General features: G+C 27.7%; 1 protein-coding gene across 1 annotated transcript in view; it reads right to left on the minus strand.

Moving 5' to 3' along the window:
- Positions 1-25269, minus strand: part of LOC129957562 (cell adhesion molecule Dscam2-like) — a 670734-nt gene that overhangs the window by 322924 nt on the left and 322541 nt on the right. The window contains exon 3 of the mRNA XM_056069925.1: positions 9202-9363. Coding sequence (XP_055925900.1) covers positions 9202-9363 — 162 coding nt within the window. The remainder of the gene's footprint in view (positions 1-9201; positions 9364-25269) is intronic.

Below are 25269 nucleotides of genomic sequence, written 5' to 3' on the forward strand. Positions count from 1 at the left end.
TTTATTATAACTATTTTTATGTTAAATGTATGGGTTTTCACTTTATAATTGAAGTATATTTTCTTTTTTACCACACAGAATTGATCCAAGAATGTATTAAGCATGCTGTTGCAATTTGTTGAGATTTAAAAGTTGGTACGTTCCCTAAGAAAGATGGGTTTCATAGGCAAGTTCTGATTAGGACTTCTGTTGACTTTGAAACAGGTATTTAGGCAATGTTTTTGATTCATGGTTATAGGATAAACATAATTCCTAAGTTAAATCGAATATTTATTGATTTATAAAATAAACAAATAAATGGTATACCGTAGCTTTATTATTCTATGAACTGTTACGTTAATTGCCAATATTATTCTATTTCATGGTTAGTTTTCGCTTTTTGAGTGCTACATGTCAACAATTTAGCATATCATGCATTCTTTATACCTTGGTTTTGATTTTCTTTTGCATTTTGAGTATATATTCTATTGGTTTTATATTATGTATATATTGTTACGAAATTTCCGGGGTTCGTTTGGATAGTGGAAGTTATATGGTGTGGAGAACGCTCAATCAGGAGTAGAAAAAAAAACAACGACGTTTATTTACACGAAGACACACAGGACAGCACAAAGACGACAACGATAAACAGCACAGAGAAGACAATTATCTTCAGCTGCAAGACGTGCAAACAGAAGCACACAACAAGACTCTACTGCAGACAGTAGCGCACAGCTTAGTTCAGCACTAGCTTCACTCCGTCGCTGCTCTGCTAATCTCTGGAAGACTCGCTCTTCACCGTCGATCCCGACTACTCTACTCTGTCGCTTCCGACTACTCTTCTCTGTCGCTTCCAACTACTCTACTCTGGGCGAGGCTAGAAGCCTCTCAACCAATCAGAAACGTTCGAGGCGTATCTCGGTTCCTAATGGACGGATCGGGAAAATTCTCGATGTTTCGCGTATAATCTATTTTGGCGCCAAAATCGCCGAATTTGTCGCCAAGTTTGTCACCAAGCTCATGGACCTCCGACGCGACACCCGGACTCCGTCTAATACAGAGGACTGTAAAACTATACAGGGAACCCGCCACACTGATTCGTAACAATATTTTTTTACAATTACATTATGTATTTTCATATTTAATGAAAGAATAAAGTAATTAATCCAGATACTATCAATGTAATGAAAACAAAATATATCCTCGACAAATTTTTGATTCTAATATTGATTAGAACACTTGATTATCCAGTTTCAGGAAAATACTAAATAAAATACTATATAAATATACTTTCAGGTAAAATAATTATTATCTTATTTACTTAATAGTTCATGAATTTGTATGAAATAGTTTAAATATTATTTTTATGACGTGTAATGCAAAGTCCACCATCTTTTTCCAAATAAAATGAAAAAAAGTTTGCATGGCTAATATTTAGATTCTAAAAATAATTTTACTGTTTGGAATACTTAATCCAAAACGAAATGCTAAATAAAAGATGACTCAAATTAAAAGACGAATCATGTTTAAATTCAAAATTTATTCTTGCTCATTGAATAATTCTTACCAAAGTAAATAATAAATTTAGAAATAATTTTATCATTTGGAATAATTAATCTAACTAAAATGAAATACTAAATTAGTGATGATATAAATTAAGAGATGAATTACGTTTAGATTCAAAATTTATTATTGTTCGTTCAATAATTTCTTTCAAAGAAAATAATAAATTGAAAAATTTAAATAAAACAAATCCACTATTTACAGGAATAAAATTTATTTACTTATGTTAATTAGTTAATCTAAAAGAGATAAAGATAGAAAACATAAATTACAAGAATTAGTATTTTCTGGATAAAAATTTATTCCTCCTCTTTAAATGGTTATTAAAGGGAGATATTAAAAAGAATTGAATTAAAACATTAAGCAGGTTTAGGCTCAAGTTTTATTCCTTTTATTAAATAGTTCATCTAAAAAAGATGAAAAAATACAAATCTAAGAAAAAAATTATTTTAGGGATAAAAATTTATTTTTGTTATTGAAATATTTCAAATAAAACAAATACTATAATTAAAATAAAAAATAAATAAAAACTCTAAATAAAAAAAATCAAATATGTTTATTTTAAAACTTGTTTTTACTTATTTTAACAGTTCATCTGAAAATGAAAAGAAAAAAATACAATTTTTTTTTTAAAAAAATAACTTTTTGTATTCAAAATTTAATCAAATTTATTGAATAGTTTATTTAAAGGATTCATAAAATAAAAGAACATAAATTTTAAAGAAATAAGTTAACTTAAAATTCGAAATTTATTCTCTGTCTTTGGGTATTTTATGTATAATAAAACAGATTTAAAATAATAATTTGTTGCAGAATAAAAATTTAATCTCCTTTATTGAAAATTTTGTTTAAAGGAATACTAAATAAAAGAATATAAATTTTAAGAAAATAAGGTTAATTTAAAACTTAAAATTTATTCTCCGTCTTTGGATGTTTAAAATATAATAAAAGGGATAAAAACAATTGTAGACTCAGAAATTAATTTTATTTTTTGAATAGTTTATTTAAAGGATGCATGAAAAAATAAATAAAAAAAAATTAGAAAAGTGAATTAATTTCAAATTCCGAATTTATTCTTGATCTTTGGATATTTAAGATGTGATAAAAAAAGATAAAAAATTTTTTTGCAGATTCCAAAATTAATCTTATTTATTGAATAGTTTATTTAAAAGATACACGAAATAAAAGAAAATAAATTTTAAGAGACAGAATTAATTTCAAATTCAAAACTTATTATCGGTCTTTGAATATTTAAGATATAGTAATAAAAGGAATGGAAGAAAATTCAAATTAAAAAGTTAGACACGATCAGGTTCAAAACGTATTCCTTTACATACTTAATGAATGACGATTTTGTGCAAGGTAATTCGACGGAACTCAAAAGAAAGAAAAATCTATAGTCTAGAAACCTTAACACTTTCCAGTTCGATCCTTGTCGAAAGCTGCACACGCCCTTAAGGAAACATTTCTTCTCTGAGCGAAAACCAATAAAATGAGCGAGAATTTTCTAGGAACAAAGACAGGGACTCAATACATTCACATTCAACAGAAGATCTCACCTTTGCCAGAACACAAAATAATATTTCAGACGATTTTTGTGCTTCCGTCAATAGGGAAGACAGACTATTACTTTATCTGACAGTAAAGTATTCCTATTCTTTCGGTTGTCATGGCAACCGGGGAGCTACAGTATATTCAACCCTTCTCTCAGTTCTGTGAGATTTCGTGAAAGACATCAAATGAAAGTACAGATCAAAATTACAAATAGAGAGTTTCACAAGTAATCTGTTTTATACGTCACGAAAAGTTATTCATTCCAATTCCAGAGTGTCATTTCCAGGCAAAAGTTTTATATTTTCATTTGGATGTTTTGAAAGATTATCTGGAAATATATATGATAATTTTTTTGCTGTTTTAAAATATTATATTTGAATTTAATAACAATTTAATTAATTTATTTTATATTAATTAAATGCGAATACAAAATATTATTTCATAAGAGTTTTGAGCTTCCGTCAATAGAGAAAACAAGCTATTTTATCTGATAGTCACGTATTCATTCCTATTATTTCGGTTGTCGTGGCAAGTTTTATTATTTCATTTGTATGTTTTGTAAGATTACCTGGAAACAGTATATGATATATTTTACGGTTCAGAATTATTATAGTTGAATTTAATAACAATTTATTTATTTTTATTTTAATTAAATGCGAATTCGTTATCAGAAGAACAAATATTTCTTATACATTTTAATTAATTTATTTTGCCTTTATGGGCGATAATTGATCAGGTAATTGCAACAAACATATTATATTTTTTTCGGAATCGTTTTTTAAGGTTTCAATTTACGAGGGGGAAAAAACAAGAATAAAAAATTAAATGAATTTGTTACCAAAAATTATGTAAAATTACGATGACTTTTCGAAATCATCGATGTGAGGTTTCAGGGATTATATTTTTATTTGAAGGTTTGAAAGATTACCTGGAAGAATTTAAGACTCTTGCTGATCAGAATTATTATATTTGAATTTAATAACAATTTCGCCAAAAGTCGTATAAAATAATGGGGGCTTTTTGAAATAATCGATGTGAGGATTTAGGTTTTATATTTGCATTTGGATGTTTAAAAGATTACCTAGAAAAATATTAGGTTTGTCTATTGCTTTGCAGAAATATTACATTTGAATTAAATAAAAATTTATCTAATTTATTTTAACTAAATCCAAATTCGTTATCAGAAGAATAAATATTTTCACTCGTATGTTTGAATCATTACCTAGAAGAATGGTTTTTTTCATCTCAAAAACATTATATTTGAATTCAATAATAATTGATTTAATTTGTTTTAATTAAATACGAATTCATTATCAGAAAAATAAATATTTTTTAAACATTTTCATATATTTGACATTTATGGACCATAATCGAGCATATAATTGTATCCAACATATTATATTTTATTGCAGGGCGTTTCTTAGAGGTTTTAATTTATCAGAAAAGAAAATACAAATGAATTTATGGGAATTAATTTACAATGAAATGTCATGTAAAATAATGGAGACTTCGAAATCATTGACGTGAGGTTTCAGACATTATTTTCTTTATTTGTATGTCTGAAAGATTACCTTGAAAAATATTAGATTTTTTTTGTTCTGCTTCTCAGAAATATTATATTTGAATTTAATAACAGTTTAACTAATTTATTTTAACTAAATGCAAATTATTTATCAGAAGAATAATTATTTTTTATACATTTTAAATTATAGATTTTACATCTATGGACTACAATCAATCAGAAAATTGAATCAAATATATTTTATTTTTATGAGGGTCATCATTTTTCGATGCTCGATTTTCTAGAAAAGAATCAAAATTTTGCTGTTTTGTAATCTCTTACTTTTCAAAACAAATTTTTCAAATTACATTTGTCTTACAATCTGAATGTGAAAGGGAAAGTTAAAGAAAGAAGGCAACAAATTGCAAGGAAGAGATTTGAGATCTAGTTAGACCAAAATTATAGATTAGTAGCAAATTCGCACAAAATCTGTCAAAAGTTATCTTTGTTTTGTAAGTGTTCATGTAAACCAAATAAATTCAAAATCAGCTTCTGGGAAATATTAAAGAATATGAACTTCAGGAAAACAATAAAAGAAGAAAATTTGCTAAATGAAGTAAAAATAGTATGATACCTAATTCTATGTTCTATCTAAATATCAATAAATACAACAAATCATATTCTTAATGAGAATTTCATAAATAATTTTATATGTAATCGCAAACACCAAAGTTTATTAATTTCTTTGCATGGTGCGATTTCTATATAATAATCTTGAATTCGGCATAATCAAATTGAATTTCAAGAAGAAATGCCCATTCTGAAAGAATGAAATAATTTATTTCGCATTAATTTTTTAAAAATCAAATTATAAGAAAGTACAAAGAAATTTTGAATTTTACAAATTTTCTCGTTTGAAACATGTATTTTTTCGTCTATTTGACTCGAAAACATTCTTCTTATCAGAAAAAAATAGCTGTTTTTAATTAAAATATTTTATTAAAATTTCTGAAAAAAAAAGTATTATACGTACACTTAAACCTTTCTAGGGCCGTGAGAAGTATGCTTCCCACCAAATTTATCCATCTTTGTATGAAATTATGTAGGTTAGCATAAGTTTTGACACATTTTTTTAGCAAGTCAGAAATTTAGATGCTTCAGTTCTTTATCTCAGACAAAATGATGTGCCTTGATTTATTACTTCATTATTAATTAACCAAGTTAATTAATGAATCAAATTAAATTTATCTAATAAGCTAAATGAATCCTTTTTCTTATTCTAATTTCAAGCCTAAAAATATTTTAACATTATATGACTAGAAAAAAATGGCTCTTTAAAGGGTTAAACAAATGAAATTGTAAAATCCTTTCTTTGCAATGAATAAATTGCAATTTTTTTTCTGTGCTAACAGAAACAAAATGTCATATATACATATGCATTTAACTGTACATTAATATTATATAAAGCATGGTCATATAATGAAATATTTCCTAAATTGTAGGTCGGAAGATACATTTATAAAGTTAAAGCGTCATTAAAGAAGAATTCTTATTATATAAATATTTTAAGAGTCTTTATCACATAAATCAAAAATATAAAAGTACATCATTACCTTTTATGAGAGAAAAGACTTAAAAGAATTTATTTCTATACGCTAGTTAAAGGATAAAATGGTGAAATTTAATTTTTTTATTGCTTGCAATACTTTAAAACATTTCTTAATTGATTCAACATTAACAGTTTATGAAAAAAGTCTTTGAGGTAATTTCTTTTTTTTTCTTCTACAGACTACCAAATGGTTTCAGCCTTTTAAATTATTTTAGGAAAAGATTTTTTATATTTTCGGAATTCTTTGATGTTTTCTGGAAATTGTATGTATAAGACAACCGTATATTTAAATAAAACTAAACTCTATTGATGCATTGATATGCAAAATAAAAAAAAAATGTGCATTTTTAATGACTCCTTAATTTAGCAATAAAACATTTTAATTTCTTCAGAACCTAAATTTAAAAGTACTAAGCTAAAATATAATTTATAAGCTTTCAAATGCAGTAATTAAAAGCTCCACTTTCATTAGTTATAAAGTAACAAAAATGACTTTGACATGTAATAGAGACAGACTCCTTTAAACTAATAAATATTTACCGAGCATATATTAAGATAGTAATTAATTTTTGTAAACGCAAGCATTCTGAATTTCAGAATAGAATATTTGATTGTAGAATTACGAGCAAAAATTAAAATTGCTCTTATACAATTAATAAATATTAAAAAGCCAAAATAAAATCATAAAAGTAAATAACATAATAGTTATAAATATGATAGGAATCTTAGCCCTAATAGATGGCAACACGCCAAATAAGTGAGTCGTCAAAATGCTTAACTTTCGGCTACTCGCTATGTGGAGATTAAGAAATCATTGATGACGATAATAATGTTTGACAATTTGATTTTTCTTTGAAAAGAGCAGTCAACCGTCCCAGACATTTATTTTTATTGTGTACATCCACTAACTATAAACTAAAATATTTAAAAATGATCTATTTTTTTTCTAATCATTATTCAGTTTCAAATTCCAATTTTAAAATAAAAATATCAACTAATAATGAAAATGAATGTGTGTGTCTTTGCATTGGCGCTAGACAAGCCAGACTGTTTAATTAAAGTGAAAATTTTGAATATCATTTAAATTAATTTTTATTTCAAATAAATTTCTTATGCACAGTTTATTTTCATGATACACGAAATAAAACTTATTAAAGCATGACATTATGATTAATATTAAAGCCGTGTTGTTTAAATAAATTCACACTGTTATGCCTTTAAAAGTGTGTCTACATAATTTATTTCAAATTTCACTTTATAACTTGGGGTAATAAATTTTCTTCATGTAAACAATATAGACAATAAATAGAAACTATCTTTATTATTGCTCAACATTAATAAATTATTTGTTTAGTTGCTTGATAAACAAAATTAAAAATCGTTTGAAAACTCTTGTAAAAAATTATGCAAAAAACGTATTTAGACATTTACAAATTGAGGCGAAAATGCAAAATAATTAAAATGATAACATTAAAAGGACATTCCTTTGAAATTTTAAAATGATATAAAAACAATTGATGTGCATTAATATATTTGGAAGTTATTGGTGGAAATGTTAAAACATATCTAAATTTTAAACTGATCAAATTTTTTAAACACATCGATAGTGGCTGCACTTTATGAACTCCAAATTATACCTTTACCAAGTTTTCCCATTCGACATAAAGAGACTTGTCTTGTAGAGAAGCAACACATGCACATTTTTCTTTATTGTTAGTAGAGATAAGCAGAGGTTTTAATGCGCTAGATATGTTTTTCATTTTTCTGCAAGTTAATTGATATTTCTTTTTGTTCGAATGTTATTTTATCCTACTAAATATTTATACCTCTAATGAATTTTTTACCATTTACCATTTTCACTTTCCAGAGCCACCACCTAATTCGAAAATATAAAATAAAATTTCTCGTATTGCCTTACGAGATATTTCTAAAACAAGAAATGAATATCCAACTGCAGCATTAGTACATGCACCCCCTTTTGGACACTAGCATAATAAAGGGATCATATTGACCCCAAATTGCCACGCGACAACTCCTTATCTTATGGGAGTTTCGTAAATATATATATATATATATATATATATATTATAAACCCAGAGTATACGAATATATTTTCACTCAGATATATTATTATTTAAAATACAAATGCAATTTTTGAAAAGAAAATCCAAAATTGAATTCAGCCTCATTTTTCCATGTATTTTATAAAGAACTTATTATTTTTATTTATTATTTTCTGCATAAAAGGATTGAAATAGTAATAATAAAATGTATATTACATATAATTTACGTTTGAAAGATTTGGAAAAAGAAGCGCAAATATACAACTTTAAAAATTCATAACTTTTGTCTTTCTTTTTATATAACGTTTAAAAAATACTTTTACCATTCCTCATAGAGAATTAAAGAGATTTTTAATATACATTTCAAGAAGGTTTATTTCTATTATAAGAGAATCCATTTTATATAAATAAATACAATCCATTCCACGAGCAGGAAAAGATTCGATCATATTTTCTAGAGTAATAAAAATCTGCGTCTCATTCCGATTCATATATTATGTATCGGAATTATCATCATTTTGTCTATCAGTATGAACGCTTGCAAAAATATCTTTGAATCTCCATCGCTCAAGTTCTTATACTGTCATAGCCATAACATTAAAAAAAATCTGAAACGCTAGCACACGCAGAGGTCAACTTTAACACAGTTCTCATGTAAAAAATGAGATATAATGTTTCATTAACTTCTGAAGTTCTAATCTTCTTCATGTAGCTCACCCACGAAGGTATAGAAAGTAACAGGTGAAAACTTTTATAAGAAATTCTTAGAATTTCTGAACAAAAGAGAAATAATGGGATCAAAAATACCCCGTGCGTGTGCTGACTGGTTAAAAAATATTGGCAATGAATTAGTTATCGGTTTCAATTATTTTGTAACTTAATAGAATCACTGAATGCTAAAGGAGTTTCATTTTTCAAAAATTTTATTTTACCTTTCATGTCATTCCTTTTCAAAACTTGCTTGTCATCTCTGATCCAAGAATCTACGGTGACGTATTCTCTGACGAATGTTGGCAGATGACATTTCAGCACAGCTGTGTTTCCTCTTACCACGAAGTCATCGTACACTTGAGGATCGAATCGTTGCTTGATCACTGAAAAAAATCATCGAAACCGTTATTTTTATCATTATGAAAACATTACGTTCAGAAAATAAAAATATTCTTATTAAATGGACATGTGTTAACTGAGCTGATCGAATTTAGAAATATGAATAAGAACAATTTGACTATTAGTCAATTGTGACAGTTGTGATTAGATTTTCTGTTATACACTAGACTATGACTATTAATCAATTGTGATTTGATTTTGACTATTAGTCAATTGTGATTTGACTTTGACTATTAATAAATTGTTATTTGACTTAGACTATTAATCAATTGTGATTTGATTTTGACTATTAGTCAATTGTGATTTGACTTTGACTATTAATAAATTGTTATTTGACTTAGACTATTAATCAATTGTGACAATTATGATTAGATTCTCGATTACAGACTAGACTATGAATATTATTCAATTGTGATTTGACTTTGAATATTAGTCAATTGTGATTTGACTTAGACTATTAATCAATTGTGACAGTTATTATTAGATTCTCAATTATAGACTAGACTATGACTTTTAGTCAATTGTGATTTGACTTAGACTATTAATCAATTGTGACAGTTATGATTAGATTCTCAATTATAGACTAGACTATGACTTTTAGTCAATTGTGATTTGACTTAGACTATTAATCAATTGTGACAGTTATGATTATATTCTCAATTATAGACTAGACTATGACTTTTAGTCAATTGTGATTTGACTTTGAATATTAGTCAATTGTGATTTGACTTTGAATATTAGTTAATTGTGCTTTGACTTTAACTATTAGTCAACTGGGATTTGACTTTGAATATTATTCAATTGTGATTTGACTTAGACTATTAATCAATTGTGACAGTTATGATTAGATTCTCAATTATAGACTAGACTATGACTTTTAGTCAATTGTGATTTGACTTAGACTATTAATCAATTGTGACAGTTATGATTAGATTCTCAATTATAGACTAGACTATGACTTTTAGTCAATTGTGATTTGACTTTGAATATTAGTCAATTGTGATTTGACTTTGAATACTAGTCAATAATGATTTGATTTTGAATATTAATCAATTGTTATTTGACTTAGACTATCAATCAATTGTGACAGTTATGATTATATTCTCGATTACAGACTAGACTATGACAATTAATCAATTGTGATTTGACTTTGAATATTAGTCACTTGTGATTTGACTTTGAATATTAGTCAAATGGGATTTGACATTGATTATAAGTCAATTGTGATTTGACTTTGACTATTAATCAATTGCGACAATTATGATTAGATTTTCGGCTGCGCACTAGAGACAGGAATAAAAATGTGATTATTTAATTAAAAAAATTAAAAATACTTGTATTTTCAGAAAGTTTTTAAAAGAGAAATTCCTTCATTTCCCCATATATTCAAAGATTTTGAAACACGGATAAATAGATGTTATCAAATATAGATAAATATGTACAAAACAAGATACGTCTTAATCTAAAAAATATTTATAATCAAATTTTCGATTTTAGAATCTTCTAATTATGTTAAATACAGCATAAATATATTTTAAGTACGGTGTTGGTGTGACTATAAGGTAATTTATTAGAAAATTTTTGCATATCAAAAAGCAACGAATACAGATGATGGAAAACTATAAATTACTAATAATAGAATTCTTTAGAACAAAAGCCATTTCACTCTGCAAGAAATAGAAATTAAGTATCATGTTTCATTATTTCGCTACAAAAAAAAAAAGAAATAAATATCTTAACATTAAGATAAAACGAAATGTAAAATGTGTCTTTTAATGGATTAATCAAATTGAAAATTTGCATTTTTCTTTGATCGTCGGATTTTCATTCCAGTAAATGAATAAGACATAAAAAAAGGCCTTTTCACTTCAAAATATAATGGAAAAAAAGCGCATCTTTTTCAAAGACTAATTAAATAATTTTCCTGCTTTTGTCAAATTAAATCCCATTCTTGCAGCTAAAGAAATAAATTCATATTTAGTTATAGATAAGTGGTTTGAATAATGGAATTTGTCTGCATATTGATTTATCAGATGCTATGATTGTTCATTCATCATTTTTCCTTTTTAATGACGAGCAAAAAATTGAAAATTAAATTAGAGATAAATAGTGAGATTTTTTCGTTTGAACATAAATTAACTCAATTTCCTAGTGATTTTCAGCTCCGGATGTATAGAATTTCGATAATTTATATTTTAATCTTGATTTTTAAAACATTTTTAGTTTTATTTTATGAGTGAGTTTTAAAAAATTATATGGGAAAAAGTGTATGTAAAATAAAAAAAAAATGAATAATAGTTTCATTTAAGAGAAAGAGAGAGAGAAGTTATTTTTATGAAGAATATTGTGATGCTTTTAAATTATATCTTAAGAAACTATTTTGCATATAATATTATAAATATATATAAGCAGTTGCGTGACCGAATAGAAGAAACTTTTGAAATTTTAAAACTTTGTTTTATTACTCTGCAGGAGGCATAATTTACGCATAAAGAACAAGTGGAAGGAAATACGTCAGTCTACTTTGCGACACAATAGCAGAAGAGACAAAAAAATTCCATTCGATCATTTTACTAAGAGGCTTTGATAGGCATTTCTTTGACACGTATCGATTTAAGCAAGGTAATTTTATGTTTCTTTAAATTATGCATTAAAGATAGTATGCATTAAAGTATGCATTAAAGATATTCATCCCTTCACTCCTAGCGTTAGAAAGTATTAAAACTAGCAGTTTTATATAGCGCGTGTTGAATAAATTAAATATAAAGTGAGTATTAGATCACAAAATTGTATATTGTTGTTATCAATTCATTGGACAAGACAATTCAAGTAAACATATTACATTGAAATGTTTATGATAAAGGTCTACTAAAAATATTCCAACAAGGTTCTATAAAAAAAGAATAATTAGGTAGAATGTAATAAAGAAGAAAATAAAAATAATTTTTTTATTGGAATAAATTGTTTTATTATTATAATATATTATCCTACAATAGCTTTAGCTGAACTTTGTTTACAAAAATTTATTTAAAGATTATTTATAGTAATTTTGCTTTTAATTACCAGAATAACTCAGATAGATAAAAATATATTATTATGAAAATTATTCAAATGAATCTTTTAAAATGATAGAAAATAAATATTTACCGGAATACTTGTCAAAGAATAGTTTCAAGTAATTTAAAACAAACACTGACATAAAGGAACAGAATAAAAGTGTATTTGAAAGAAGTTGATTATGAAGGAATATTTAATAATCCGTCCGATTCTGAAAATGAGAAATATAATCCAAGGATCAAAATAATTGTAAAATTTTCTGTTTGTTTTCCGTGTCCTCAAATAATTTTGTCAAGAAATAAACTTATAAATATATTCAAAGCTGTATTTTAATTAAAGAAACTTGAATATTTCGAAGTATATCTTTTATTTCTGGATTTAACTTCTTAAAGTTGTATCAATACAAATTTAAATTAGACAATATGATACTAATATATATGCAAATATTTACTTCACATTTATTTTAGCTGTTTCAAATTTTTATTATCATAAAATTTATGTATAAATAAATTTATTTATTTTTCTAATAACTAAATGCTGGATTGAAACATCAATTATAAATTTAAAATTTCCTTAATAATTTTTATATGTGCTTTTTTAGATATCACATGGTTTATAACTATTACAGATGTACTTTTAGATAAATATTCTCATAAGAAATTAATATTTTCTATTATTAAAATTTTTGAAATTATTTTTAAGTTTAATACAGATGTAAATTAATCTTTCTGATAGTTTTTTATTTTTATATTTAATGAATTTTCAAATCACAATAATAATTTCGACAATTTGTAATTTCACTTTTAGATAAATATTTTCAGAAAAAAGGATATATTTTTAGTATTTTTAAAAATTACAACCACATGCTTCTCAAAGATTTACAGATATAAATTAATCTTTCAGACGATATGTTTCATTTTTATATTTAATGATTATTCAAGTTAAAAAACTTATTTAGACAATTTTTTTAAAGTCTGGATAAAAAAATAGTTTATATCTTAGTTCAGAAATAGATAATCTACAAAATTTTGAATAAATCATTTGACAAAAATTTTTAATTAAAAAATGTTTTTCTTTTACTTTCTTCCCAGAAGAAAACATTTCTTTCAATTTTTAAAACGCTGTTGGCTTTTAACTGATATTTTTATTTCATAAGTGTCTGTCTCTTTTGTGCAAAAATTTTAAAAATGAAAGTTTGTTGTAATAATCTTTTAAAAAAAATCCAAACCAAACCTTATCACATACCATAATTAAAATACTGTGTTATCAAATTCGGCATTTCATGTATTAGCAAATATCATGCATGAAATAAAACTGCACGCTCAGTTACTAAGCAAATATCACAATTTCAATGAAAAATAATTTCCAAGGCTACACATTATTTCCCTAATAGAAATTCTTCACCAGTAACTATTTTATAAAAATAATTTATCGTTTGCAAGGGATAAAAGTTCAAATTCGCTTTCACTGTTCTTTCTTTAATACAAATGTAATATTTGTTTAATTCGAACCAATTTTAACTGCTTTATTAAATACTTGATTATCGTTCTTTTATAAATTATTTTAAGTTTCTTTCAAAGCGGAAAACGTATAATTAAATTAATGTATTAATTTCTGGAAATGCATAGATAATCAGAAAGTAAAGATAAAGAGTCCGAAACGCAAACATTAATTTCAAAACTATTTGTGGATTGTAACAAAAGTGAAAAAGAGCAGTTTTCATTCCACTGGTTAAATTCTCAAAGCTCAAAATACATTTTGATACAGAAAGTGAAATTATAATTAAAATATTTCTAGATCTCATGAAAAGGCGTAATTTAATTGCAAATCTTGAAAGAAAAGTCTAATCTAGTTTTCATTCTCAAAAACTGAGAATTCCATTTATATTGCAGTAGAAAATTGAAAAGAATTTGTTTTGAAGATCTTATTTAATCTGAAATATCCGTTTCTGTTAAATACGCCTTTCTTTAACTCATTAATTAAGAACTGCAGAAACTTTTTTGGCTAGTCTTTAAGTTTATATTTACGATCAAAAGCAATCATAGTTGCAATTATTTATAAAAAAGCAAACACATCTTAAATTCTTTAACTATATACAAATTTATTTCGCCCTTAAATTACTTCGCTTAATTTCATACTATCAATCCATAAGAAATAAAAAAAAATCCCTGGATGATATGAAGAAAAAATTAGTCGACGTAATGGCATAACACTTCAAAATATTACCACACGAATCAAGACAAATTACCTTTGGATATTGGAATTACCAATGTGGGTTTAAAAAGCTTTATTTTATGCACTCCCTATTAGAATGCTTTTTTATTATTCTGTCCTCAACATGCATAAAAGATTTTGTATCCAAAACCCCATCTTGAATGAAATTGCATCTAAATTTAGTCTTTTATAGCTGTTTAAACTGCTCAGAAAAAGAAAAAAAACTGTTCATTTTATTTTTGTTTTTTTAGGGTTTACTTAATATCTGTAAGCCGAAATCTTGAGTTAAAGCAATCAATTTATTTAATTAATGCAAGCACGTTGAGCCAGGGTAGTGATTAAGAAAAAAAAACATGATATACATTTCAGGTTGATGGCTGTAAGTAAGTAATTATTGAAACATTTTAATTGCTTTTGGGTTCACATTTTCCCCTTTTTTTTTCTTCCTTTTCTGTGAATATTTAATCGTTTTTTCCACATTTCGTGCAGTATTAGAATGCTTACAGTTTAATTTTTGGAGAATATTTTTTCCCTCTATTTTTTTTCTTTCAAATTTATGAAACCAAACGATCCAAAAATTAATTTACTTGTTCAAAATAATCCTATTTGAAATCTTAACTCAGCACTTTTTCAAACTAAAATTTGAAAAAAGTTCCTCTTTTTAACTTGATTTTCGAACAATTTTTGAGTTTGAAACATAAAGCAATTCTTTCTTTTAAAGATGAATAAAAACATTAGTTTCAAATTATTATTTAAAACTCGGATAAATATGGAAGCTTCAAACTACTGTGTACTATTTGTTTTTACTTTTTTTTTTGGTAAGAAGAAAGGTATAATTAGTTAAATTAAATTTTTGTGAAAAACATATTCATTATTTATTCCGACTGAAGTATCTTGAAAGATTTTTATTTTGTAAATTAATCTTAAAATCCCTCAAGTAATAAATTAGTTACGAAAGAAGTAACTTAAATTACTTGTGAGTTGAAGAAATATATTAAAAAACGCGTGTCTAATTATGTAGGAACAGACTATATAATTAGCAAAGACTTCTTCAGCTTTTAAAGAAGTTTTAAAAATATAAATCAGTTATTGAGAATTACTTATTAAAAAATTATTAGTAGTAAACGAACCGAAAATTTAAATTTTTTTAGTAATTAAGATCTCAAAAATTCGAGTTATTTTGTCCGACATGTCTAGAATTATTAGAATATTTGTGTCAAATTGTTCCTATAGAATGGCACTATAAATATGCACCTTTAAATGAACAAACTCGAGATTTTATCTTCCAGTGATTTAAATTAGAGAAAATATTTCAATATCTTTAGGCAAAAAGAAATCAGACATCTTATCTTTCAAAGACATGAAATTGGGATAAGTGTTCTCAATATAACTGTCATTTCTTGCCAAAAATCTGCCAGCCATGTTTCCACATCTCTCCTTGAAAAAAAAAAAATCTGCTATCGCAAATTTCAAGTTGAAATGTGAGAACATTTTTTAAGTCACGTGGTATCAGTCTGAGAGAAAAACATCATGTTCTGCCATAACTCATACTTCGCAATCACCAACATTAGAAAAACAATCAAGAAAATCAATCGAGTTCTGAATATTTTTTTCGAGGCCCGATTTTCTTTTCTTTTTTGTAAAAAAACCCAGTTTAAACCGGTTTGAAACAATCATGTGACTATCAAATTAAGCATGCATCAACATTAAGAAAAATGATGACTTTTTTCATCTCAAAATCGATCGAGCTCCAAAATATTGTTTGCCAACTAGAAAAAAGGGAAATGAAAGTTTAAAAAAATTACATTATGTATATATATATATATATACGCTCTAATATCTCTCTTCGCTATTTCGTGCTGATTTACTCTTTGTGCTTCTTCAAGCGATAACTTCTTACGACCCTGCCTTTCTTCGATCCTTCTCTTTATTAACCAGATTGGAGAATCGGGTACATGTCGGACATTCTTGCCAAGATGTAACTTTTTGTAAGCGATAAGTTGCCAAGTGTGACAACCTTCATTTTCATTTTCTAATATCCATAAAAGAGACAAATTGGTGCCTGAAAAATGATAAATCGCCAATTTTCAGCCCATGCATTTTGAGGCTTCAAAAACACCAAAACAACATCATGTTCGGACATGATATATAAAAAAAAAGACAAACCACAAATTTTACCTAACAATGACTCGAAAAGGGTTTTAGGTATTTTCTATTTCTCTCAGAAGAAATAACCAGATATCTTTCCTTAAATTGAAAAATGGGAGAGATATTTTCCTTTCTCTCAGTTAAATGAAACCAGAAGTCTTATCTTTCAATGACCTTGAAATTAGAGGAAGAAGTTTTTACATCTCGGTTGAAATAAACCAGAGTTCTTTTCTACCAATTACTTGAGGTTAGGAAAAGTACCTTCCTCCCTTTTGTCTCAGACGAATTAAAGATATTAACTTCTGGTTATTATAAAAAAAGATTTAGGAGACTTAAATTAGGCAAAAATAATTATCTCTCTTATATTCCGAGGAGTTATATTAGAAATGGAAGTTCTTTTATTTTTCACTGTTAAGATGAGCTAGAGGTTTTAACTTCTCATGACTTCAAATTAGAGGAAGTATTTTGCTATCTCTCATAAGAGGTAAAACAGTGATTTTGTCTTTCAATAACTTGAAAAGTTTTTGAGATATTTCTTATCTTTCATCCAAAACGAACTAAAGATCTAATCTTCCAATAATCTGGGAAAGGTGTGAAATATTTCTTATTCCACAACTGAAATAATCAGATATCTTATCTTCCACTGAATTAGAAGGGAAAAGAGGAAAGCCTTTGCCCTTGGCTAAAGCAAATTAGAAGTTTTTTTCTTCCGATAACTTGAAATTACAGAAAATACTTTCTTTTTTTTTATCGGTAAAAGCATACATAAATCCTATGCTCCAAAGAATATTTTAGTATCTCTTGATTAAAATAAGCTAGAAACCCTGCATTTGAATGACAGGGAAATTTGAGAAATTCATATAGCAAAATAAAAAACAAACAAGAGAACCTATATATCAATGAATTCAAAGGGGAAGATTGCCTTTCATTTTATTTTGTTAATATCTTCACTGTAAGAATTTACTTTAGCATTCTCTTAGTCGTAATTTAAAATAGAAAACACAATACTTATACATCTAATACTGGAAGCAACAGACAAATTATTTGTTATACAGGATTATTGAAAAAAAAGAAGATTTAAAGAATAGAATATAGAAGAAAATGCAAAATTTTATTATATGCATCTAATAAAAATCTGTATCCTGCCACAAGTAACTGGTCGCTCTATGCTGTACATTTTGCAAATTGCAAGAAGTTGGTGGTACCTATATAAGCAACAGATATAGGTAACCACGCTGCCTTTTAGTTATCCCTACAAATAAGGCTACGTTGTAAACTAGTTTGGATATGATGACCATTTTCATCTGATGTTGTGAGTATAGACAATGAAAATGTACTTTGCTTATGTAATTGTCTTCTACTAATTTCTTGTACTAAATTTGACTATATTTATGATGAAACGGCTCTTTAGTGAATTTACAACGAAATACACGCTGCACTGAAATAATGGAATCACTCATTACTGTAGAAATCAAAACCACTTTTCCTGTGATGAAGATATATTTTTTTTAAATAAACAACTCCGCTTTTACCAAGATTATACAAATGCACAAAAGGTAAATTTACGATAACCAATATTGTGTCGTGTGTGTCTCTAGTGTCTTTCATTGGAAAACAAGTTCTAAATTTGCTCCTTTTTTTTTCCTTTTTTACTTTCTCGTATATATAGTATAGGGAAAATACAGTAATCGTCAGAAAATTGAAACTCTAAATTTTAACGGATCTCTGTTCGGAAAATGTCTCTTTGTCTGTCTGTGACAAAGATAAATCCAAAATGCTTTGAGCTAGAAGGGTGAAATTTGGTATACGGTCTTTTCACCAAATTGGCTGATTTCTATTAAATCTTAGGGCTAAATCCGTTCAGATCAAGTTAGTATGTTTGGCCGTTTGAATATAAATTAAGACAATAACTACAAAAAGAAAACAAGCTCACGAATAAAATTTGGTAAAAATATTTAACATCTGTACTGTAGACACTAATCACATTTTGAGCCAAACCAAATAAGGGGTTAAATATCTATCTGTCTGTACTTTCATAAGAATATAAACATGAGAACTCCAAAACGCAGTGACTTAAAAACATGAAATTTGGTATCTGATTTTAAGATTACAAGTGCAGTTTTGTATCAGAAACGGTTGCAAAAAACGTGTCTAAAACATATATTCGATTTTCGGATAATTTCTACCGCATGCCAGAGATTTATCTCCAAATAACTCACCAAGGATGACACAATAGATTCAGAAAAAAAATGCTTTATTCACGCCAAAGATAAATATCGTTGTAAGTATCGACAATATTTATTATCGAAATTTGTTTAATTTTACTTAATATTTTGTATGCTTATTTGTTCGTTTAGACATAGTATTATAGTTTAAGTACAATAACATTTCCGTACTTTTAATAGAAAGTAAAATTTAGACATATTTTTATAATTTGTTTTTATTGAACCGGAAAAACTGTTCAAAAATAATATTTATTACAAACCACTTGATAGTTACTTTTTTCAAAGTGTCATAAAGTTTTTCATAAATGAAGTGATGCTCTGAAATGTGTCTAGTGGTTTTAATAAATAAAATTTATCAAAACCACTTTATAGTTACTTTTATGTGATATCACAGAGTTTTCATGATAAAGATATTACCTTGGAAACTGTCTGATAGATTTCACCTGTCAGTTTAAACTCTTAGTTTTTTTTTTAACCAAAATTTTTGTCTTTTTCCGTTTCTGTAAAACATATCGCACATTGAAACTTTCAGCCATTCCCTTAATAAAATTCGAAGAGAAGCTGTCTGCATACTGTTAATAACTTTCAAAATCAATGCTTATTCAGGGAGAGAAGTATATGTAACCATAATTTTTTTTTGAAATCTGTTAGAATAAATTTAAGGGCAATAATAATATTTGCCTTAAATTCAATAACTATTTCAACTATTTCAATTGATGAAATAGTTATTCGTTTTCTTATGTATTAATAATTGCCATTGATAAACAGATGAATTAAAGGGGCCCGGAAAATTAGAAAATAGTCTTTCACTCACATTTTTAAACGTTTTATCCTGTATTTATAAATATCGGGTTATCAATTTTTTTTTTCTTGATGTACAATAATTTTTTTTTGTTTAGATGTATCATCGTGATGATGATACAATTGTTCACTATTTTATTAACTAAATTATCAAATAATGAAAATTTGCTAATCAGTTTAAAATTTGATTCCATATAAAATGCGCTGTCTTGAAACGACTTTGAAAAAGAAATTATCTTAAGATTCGGTTATATTTAAATAATACACTATGAAATGGATTATTGAATAAAAACTATAAAATAATAATTTCAAAGGCCTTCCTTTATGAGATTATTGAAGAACAGAAAATATTTTTAAGAGAACGAAGTGAAAGTCAAAAAAATAAATAAATAATAATAAATATTTAAAATATGAATGAAAAATGTAATAAATACACTACACCGAATATCAAATATAAATAAATTACACTGCAATGGAAATAAAAATATGAATTAATTACACTACAATGAATATCAGAGTAATGAAAATTCCAAAATATTAATGAAAGAATTAAAATACGTTGTTATGCATCTATCGTTTGAATTACAACTTAATGTAGATTATACTTCCAAATTTATAATATAGTTATACAGATCCGTACAATTTTTCTTTGCACAGTTGGTCTTAAAATATCAAAAAAAAATGTACAGATAGCTATAAAGAATGCTGAAAGTATTCCACGTCAAAATTGCTGACCTTGAAGACAAATTTGGTAACTATTTTGTAACTTTTTCGACAAAAATGAAGATACTCGAAAATGCAGGAATTTTGGCGGTATTTCGGTTAGAGGTCGAGATTCGTAGTTTCTTCTCGAAAATTCAATAACCTGTCACGGAGGGAATAAAAATTCAAAAGAGCTAAAGTCAATACTAATTGAGTAAAGTTCTTTTTGATCTCCAACGAATTCTCTCTCAGTACTTAATGATACTTTGTTGCTTAGTGATGACTTGCGGTTTGCCCATTTGTACTTGATTTCTGTGATTTTTTGTGTATTTGCTTTGTGTATAAAGCCTCATTATTGGTTATCAGACTTGTTAAACTTCTCAACGTATGCACATTGGACGAGAGTTTCAAAACAATATTATAAATCTAACTATAATTTCAATTTGATTAGAATATATTTAATACAGCCTCATGCTCCTCTGAGTTTACTTTGACTTCAATATTATTAAATCTTTTTGTAAGCCTAAGGGATTTTTTCCCTCATCGCTAAAAAGAGTAAAGAATATGCTCTTCTAAAAAGTACTAATTAAGATTCTTGGAAGGTCCACATACTGTTATTTTATCGAGTAAAGTTATTTTATCGAATTACTTTAGGAGATAGTAGTATCTATAATTAGAAATTGTTGATAACATACAAACTTGAATCCTAATATGGTATTAATTGAAAGCGTAGAAAAAGAAGGAAATGAAAAAAATAGAAAAAAGAAGAAGAGAAGAAAGAATTCCTGTAAAGGAGCAAATGGAAATAGAAGGAAAAAAACTTATAAAATTTAAATGAGCTGAAATGGAAACTTCCATAAAAAATTCATTAACCAGAGTTTTGTTCTGCTCTATGCTTGTTGATGCTGGGCTAGACTAAACATTGGACTTTTCATTCATGAAACCAAGTGAAGGATTTTTTGAATTACTATCGTTTTACTTTTCAGAGTAGCTTCTATAATAATAAATGGAATAAATTATAATTTATTTAAACTTAGAAATTGTCAGTCATTCACGTGATATGAAAACAATATGAGAAAAATCAATCTTCTTATTAATAAATCAAAGGTGATCATCAATTTTTAAAAATTATGTTCTAAATACATCTTGAGATTAATAGCTCTTGGTTCATTGCAATTCATATCATTCATTAAAATAATGTACAAACGGGAGCAACTAATAATTAATATTAAATGTATTAAAAAGTTGGACAATTATAAGAAACGGTGGAATACATCCTATAAGTTACTAAAGACCCATTGTTTTTTGAGAATGCAAATTGCTGCAGCTGCCAAAGCATCAATGCTGTTATTGTGAATATCAATGCAAACCAAAAGGGGTGGTCTTCAAAAACTTTCTCTCATATTCTTTATTAAACTTGTAAAGCCAGAGGACGTATTATATTGTTACAAATCTGTAATTTTGCTATCCGACACGAATAGTGTCATCCTGGAAAAACCGTTAAAACCTTTGTAAGATCTGTACTGTGCGTACTGAGCTTGGCGACCATTTGGCAACTTGGCGATGAATTTGGCGAGTTTGGCGACTAAATGGATAATACCGGAAAGTTCGAGAAGTTTCACGATCCATCCAGTAATAACCGAGATATACCCAGGTACGTTCAGATTGGTCTGAAGATTCTAGCCCCGCCTCCCGGAACTGTTAAAGACGAGCACTCTGAAGCTGGGAAGTTGTGTGGATCGTCAGAAGTCGTGTGTGCGAGGAGTCGGCGTCGCCGACACGTAAAGATTTGAGAGGATTAGACAGCAAGCAAGCTTCTGAACTAGCGATTAAATGCCCTGCGTTATTACAATTTATCGGCGGTATTTATTGTAGGAAAAAAATTTTGTAACAATATGGTATTGGCCGTACAATAGTTACAAAATATTAATTTTTGGCGTGAATTAAGCATTTTTAATTGAATATATTGTGTCATCGTTGGCGAGTTATTCGGCGATTAATAATATCTGGACATCGAATTGCGCTTTAGACACATTTTTCTCAAGCAACTGAAATAAAGATTTGACACAAAATATATTTGTGGTCACCAAATTTGATATATTTAAGTTATTGCATTTTTGAATCATCGTGTTCACACGTTTCTGAAAGCACAGACCGACAGACAATCTGCCATCAGTTTGATTTGGTTCAATATTTGACAAGTGTATACACTATAGATGTTAAATCTGTGTAAAGAATTTTATATATAGCTCTCATCTTTTTAAAGTTCTCGAGTTATATTCGAACAGCCGGACTGACGAACTTCCTCCTAGCAGATTTTACTCAGAATTTGACAAAAATCTGCAAATTTAGTGTAAAAAACGTATACCAAATTTTAACTGTTTAGCTCAAAGCTCTTTTTAGTTATATTTGCCATATGCATACAGAGGCGGACATTTTCCAAAAATGTTTCTTTCGAACTCAGTGAGAAGTAAAATCTCGAGTTCGATATTTTGCTGATTAATATTTTACGATTGGACGATTACTATAATTTCTCTGTACTACGTATATGGGAAAGTAAAAAGAAAAAAGCAAAAATCACAATTTTCAAAAAATTCACATGGAGATTTCTTCAATTATCACTTCCTGGTGGGAATTCAATTCGAGGACTTCCTGTGAGTTTGCTCATTTTAAAACCGCTCAATTTTGGTTTCAATTCATAACATTTCCGGATTTAAGAGGTTAATTGTTTAACCATATATCTGACTTCAGATAGAAGATTCCCATTTTAAATCTTCATTTAATATAGTTTCCAGGTCAGATTCTTGATAAATTTGGCCGTTGCAGTTTTCTTTTTTACACTGTTGTTATTTTTTTGAAATATTAGCGTCAGTTATATCTGACAGACAGTGGGTAAAATTGTTCCGCCATTCATACCAATACATTTGATTGCATTTTATGATTTTTAAGAGAGATGTATCGCTTTAAAATTCTTCTAAATATATTGAAGAATAAAACAGAACTTTTTTTTCTTCTTTCGAATAACGAATGGAATGTTTACCAGGAACTAGAGAAACACTACATCTTCCTACTTCACAATAGAATGCGGTTGCAATGTTGACTGTATTTTTAAAAACTGTCTGAGATCCTCATTCTCCCATGTGCAGACTACATTTGATGCCAATAAATAATAGTGTTCAAAACCGGAATCAATGCATGTTGTTTGCATATTGTAACTGAATATAGCATTTTATCCGTAGATACTGTGTTCGCAAATCAGGCTTTGCCGTAGATACTTTAAAAGTGTACACTGATAAAATATAGGTACATTTTATCAGTGGTACATACTTTTCGTACATGGTATATATTTTTCTAACATTTTATCAATTGCTACATTTTCAACAAATAATGCTTTATTCGTTGCTATAAGACTAAAAATAATGTTTTATTCTTAAATAAAGCTCCTGTAATATTTCATCTGTAAATACAGGGTTAGCAAGAAATAAGTGACCCACTTCAGAGGTCTCTAAAATACGTAACATTGGTCTAAATAAGATAGATTTGAGCTACAGATTATTCAGATATTCGCTTTACATTTATTAATTAAAAAAATAGTACAAAATTTCACCAATAGACGGCACTGCAACATAAATGACATTTATTTGCATATATTGAAAATGTGAAACATAATTTGCGTTACAGCGCATGCCTATTACCATTTTTCTTTGCTTTAAAAGAAGGCGGATTCTGCATGGACATTACTTTCTTCTCTGTTCGTCATGCCTACGTTGCAAAAAACGCGCTACTGATGAAATTTTTCTATCGGAACCAACAATACCCTTTTGCAGCTCTAAAAGTATTTCGTTGTATGAAGCAGATACGAAGAGGTCCAAAGTCTCCAGGTGCCCTATGCAACACGATGCAAACATTTGGAAAACTGGGCCAACTTGGCATTCCTCCAGGTAGAGGACGAAAAAAAATCCCGTCTTCCAGCTTCGAAAATGTTGCTATCGCGCTCGTTGAAGCCAGCAGTCAGTCGCCGCATAATAGTGTGAGTTTGCGAGTTCCTTCCCATGTTCTGGATGCCGTATTCAACTGTACGAAAAATCGTACAGCAGATTTTGCTGTGCATCTTCTGCAGGACGGGGACTTATAGGTCCGTAAAACTTCTGAGCTTCAGTTCCTTGCTCGAATATTAGTTGATGCAACTTGGCCATGGAACATTCTGTGGAGTGATGAGGCCCATTTTTTCCTCAATGGGAAAGTTAATATCCACAACCGCCGAATTTGAGCAGAGGAAAACCCTCACGTTATCCATGAACAACCCTTGCATCCGGAAAAAGTGACAATATGGTGTGGCTTTACATCTACATTTATTATTGGACCGTATTTCTTTGAAGAAATTACTTCAAATGGAATTCAAACCTGTTTCATCACAGGACAACGGTATCATGATATTCTGAGGGATTTTGTAATCCCAACTATTCTTTAGCGTGGATGCCTACAAGACATCATTTTCATGCAGGATGGTGCACCACCTCATATTGATCGTCGTGTAAAGCGATTGTTAATACAGCATTTCACAGAAGCACGAGTTATCAGCCTTCATTTCCCAATAGCATGGCCTCCTCGCTCGCCGGATAGCACACCTTGCGACTTTTGGTTGCGGGGATATTTGAAGGACAATATCTACCGTCAAAGGCCATCGTCTCTACCAGATCTGAAGGACAACATTCGGCGTCATATTCTTAACATTCCATCTGA

Source organism: Argiope bruennichi, chromosome 11, assembly GCF_947563725.1.
Source record: "Argiope bruennichi chromosome 11, qqArgBrue1.1, whole genome shotgun sequence".
Lineage (NCBI taxonomy): Eukaryota > Metazoa > Arthropoda > Arachnida > Araneae > Araneidae > Argiope > Argiope bruennichi.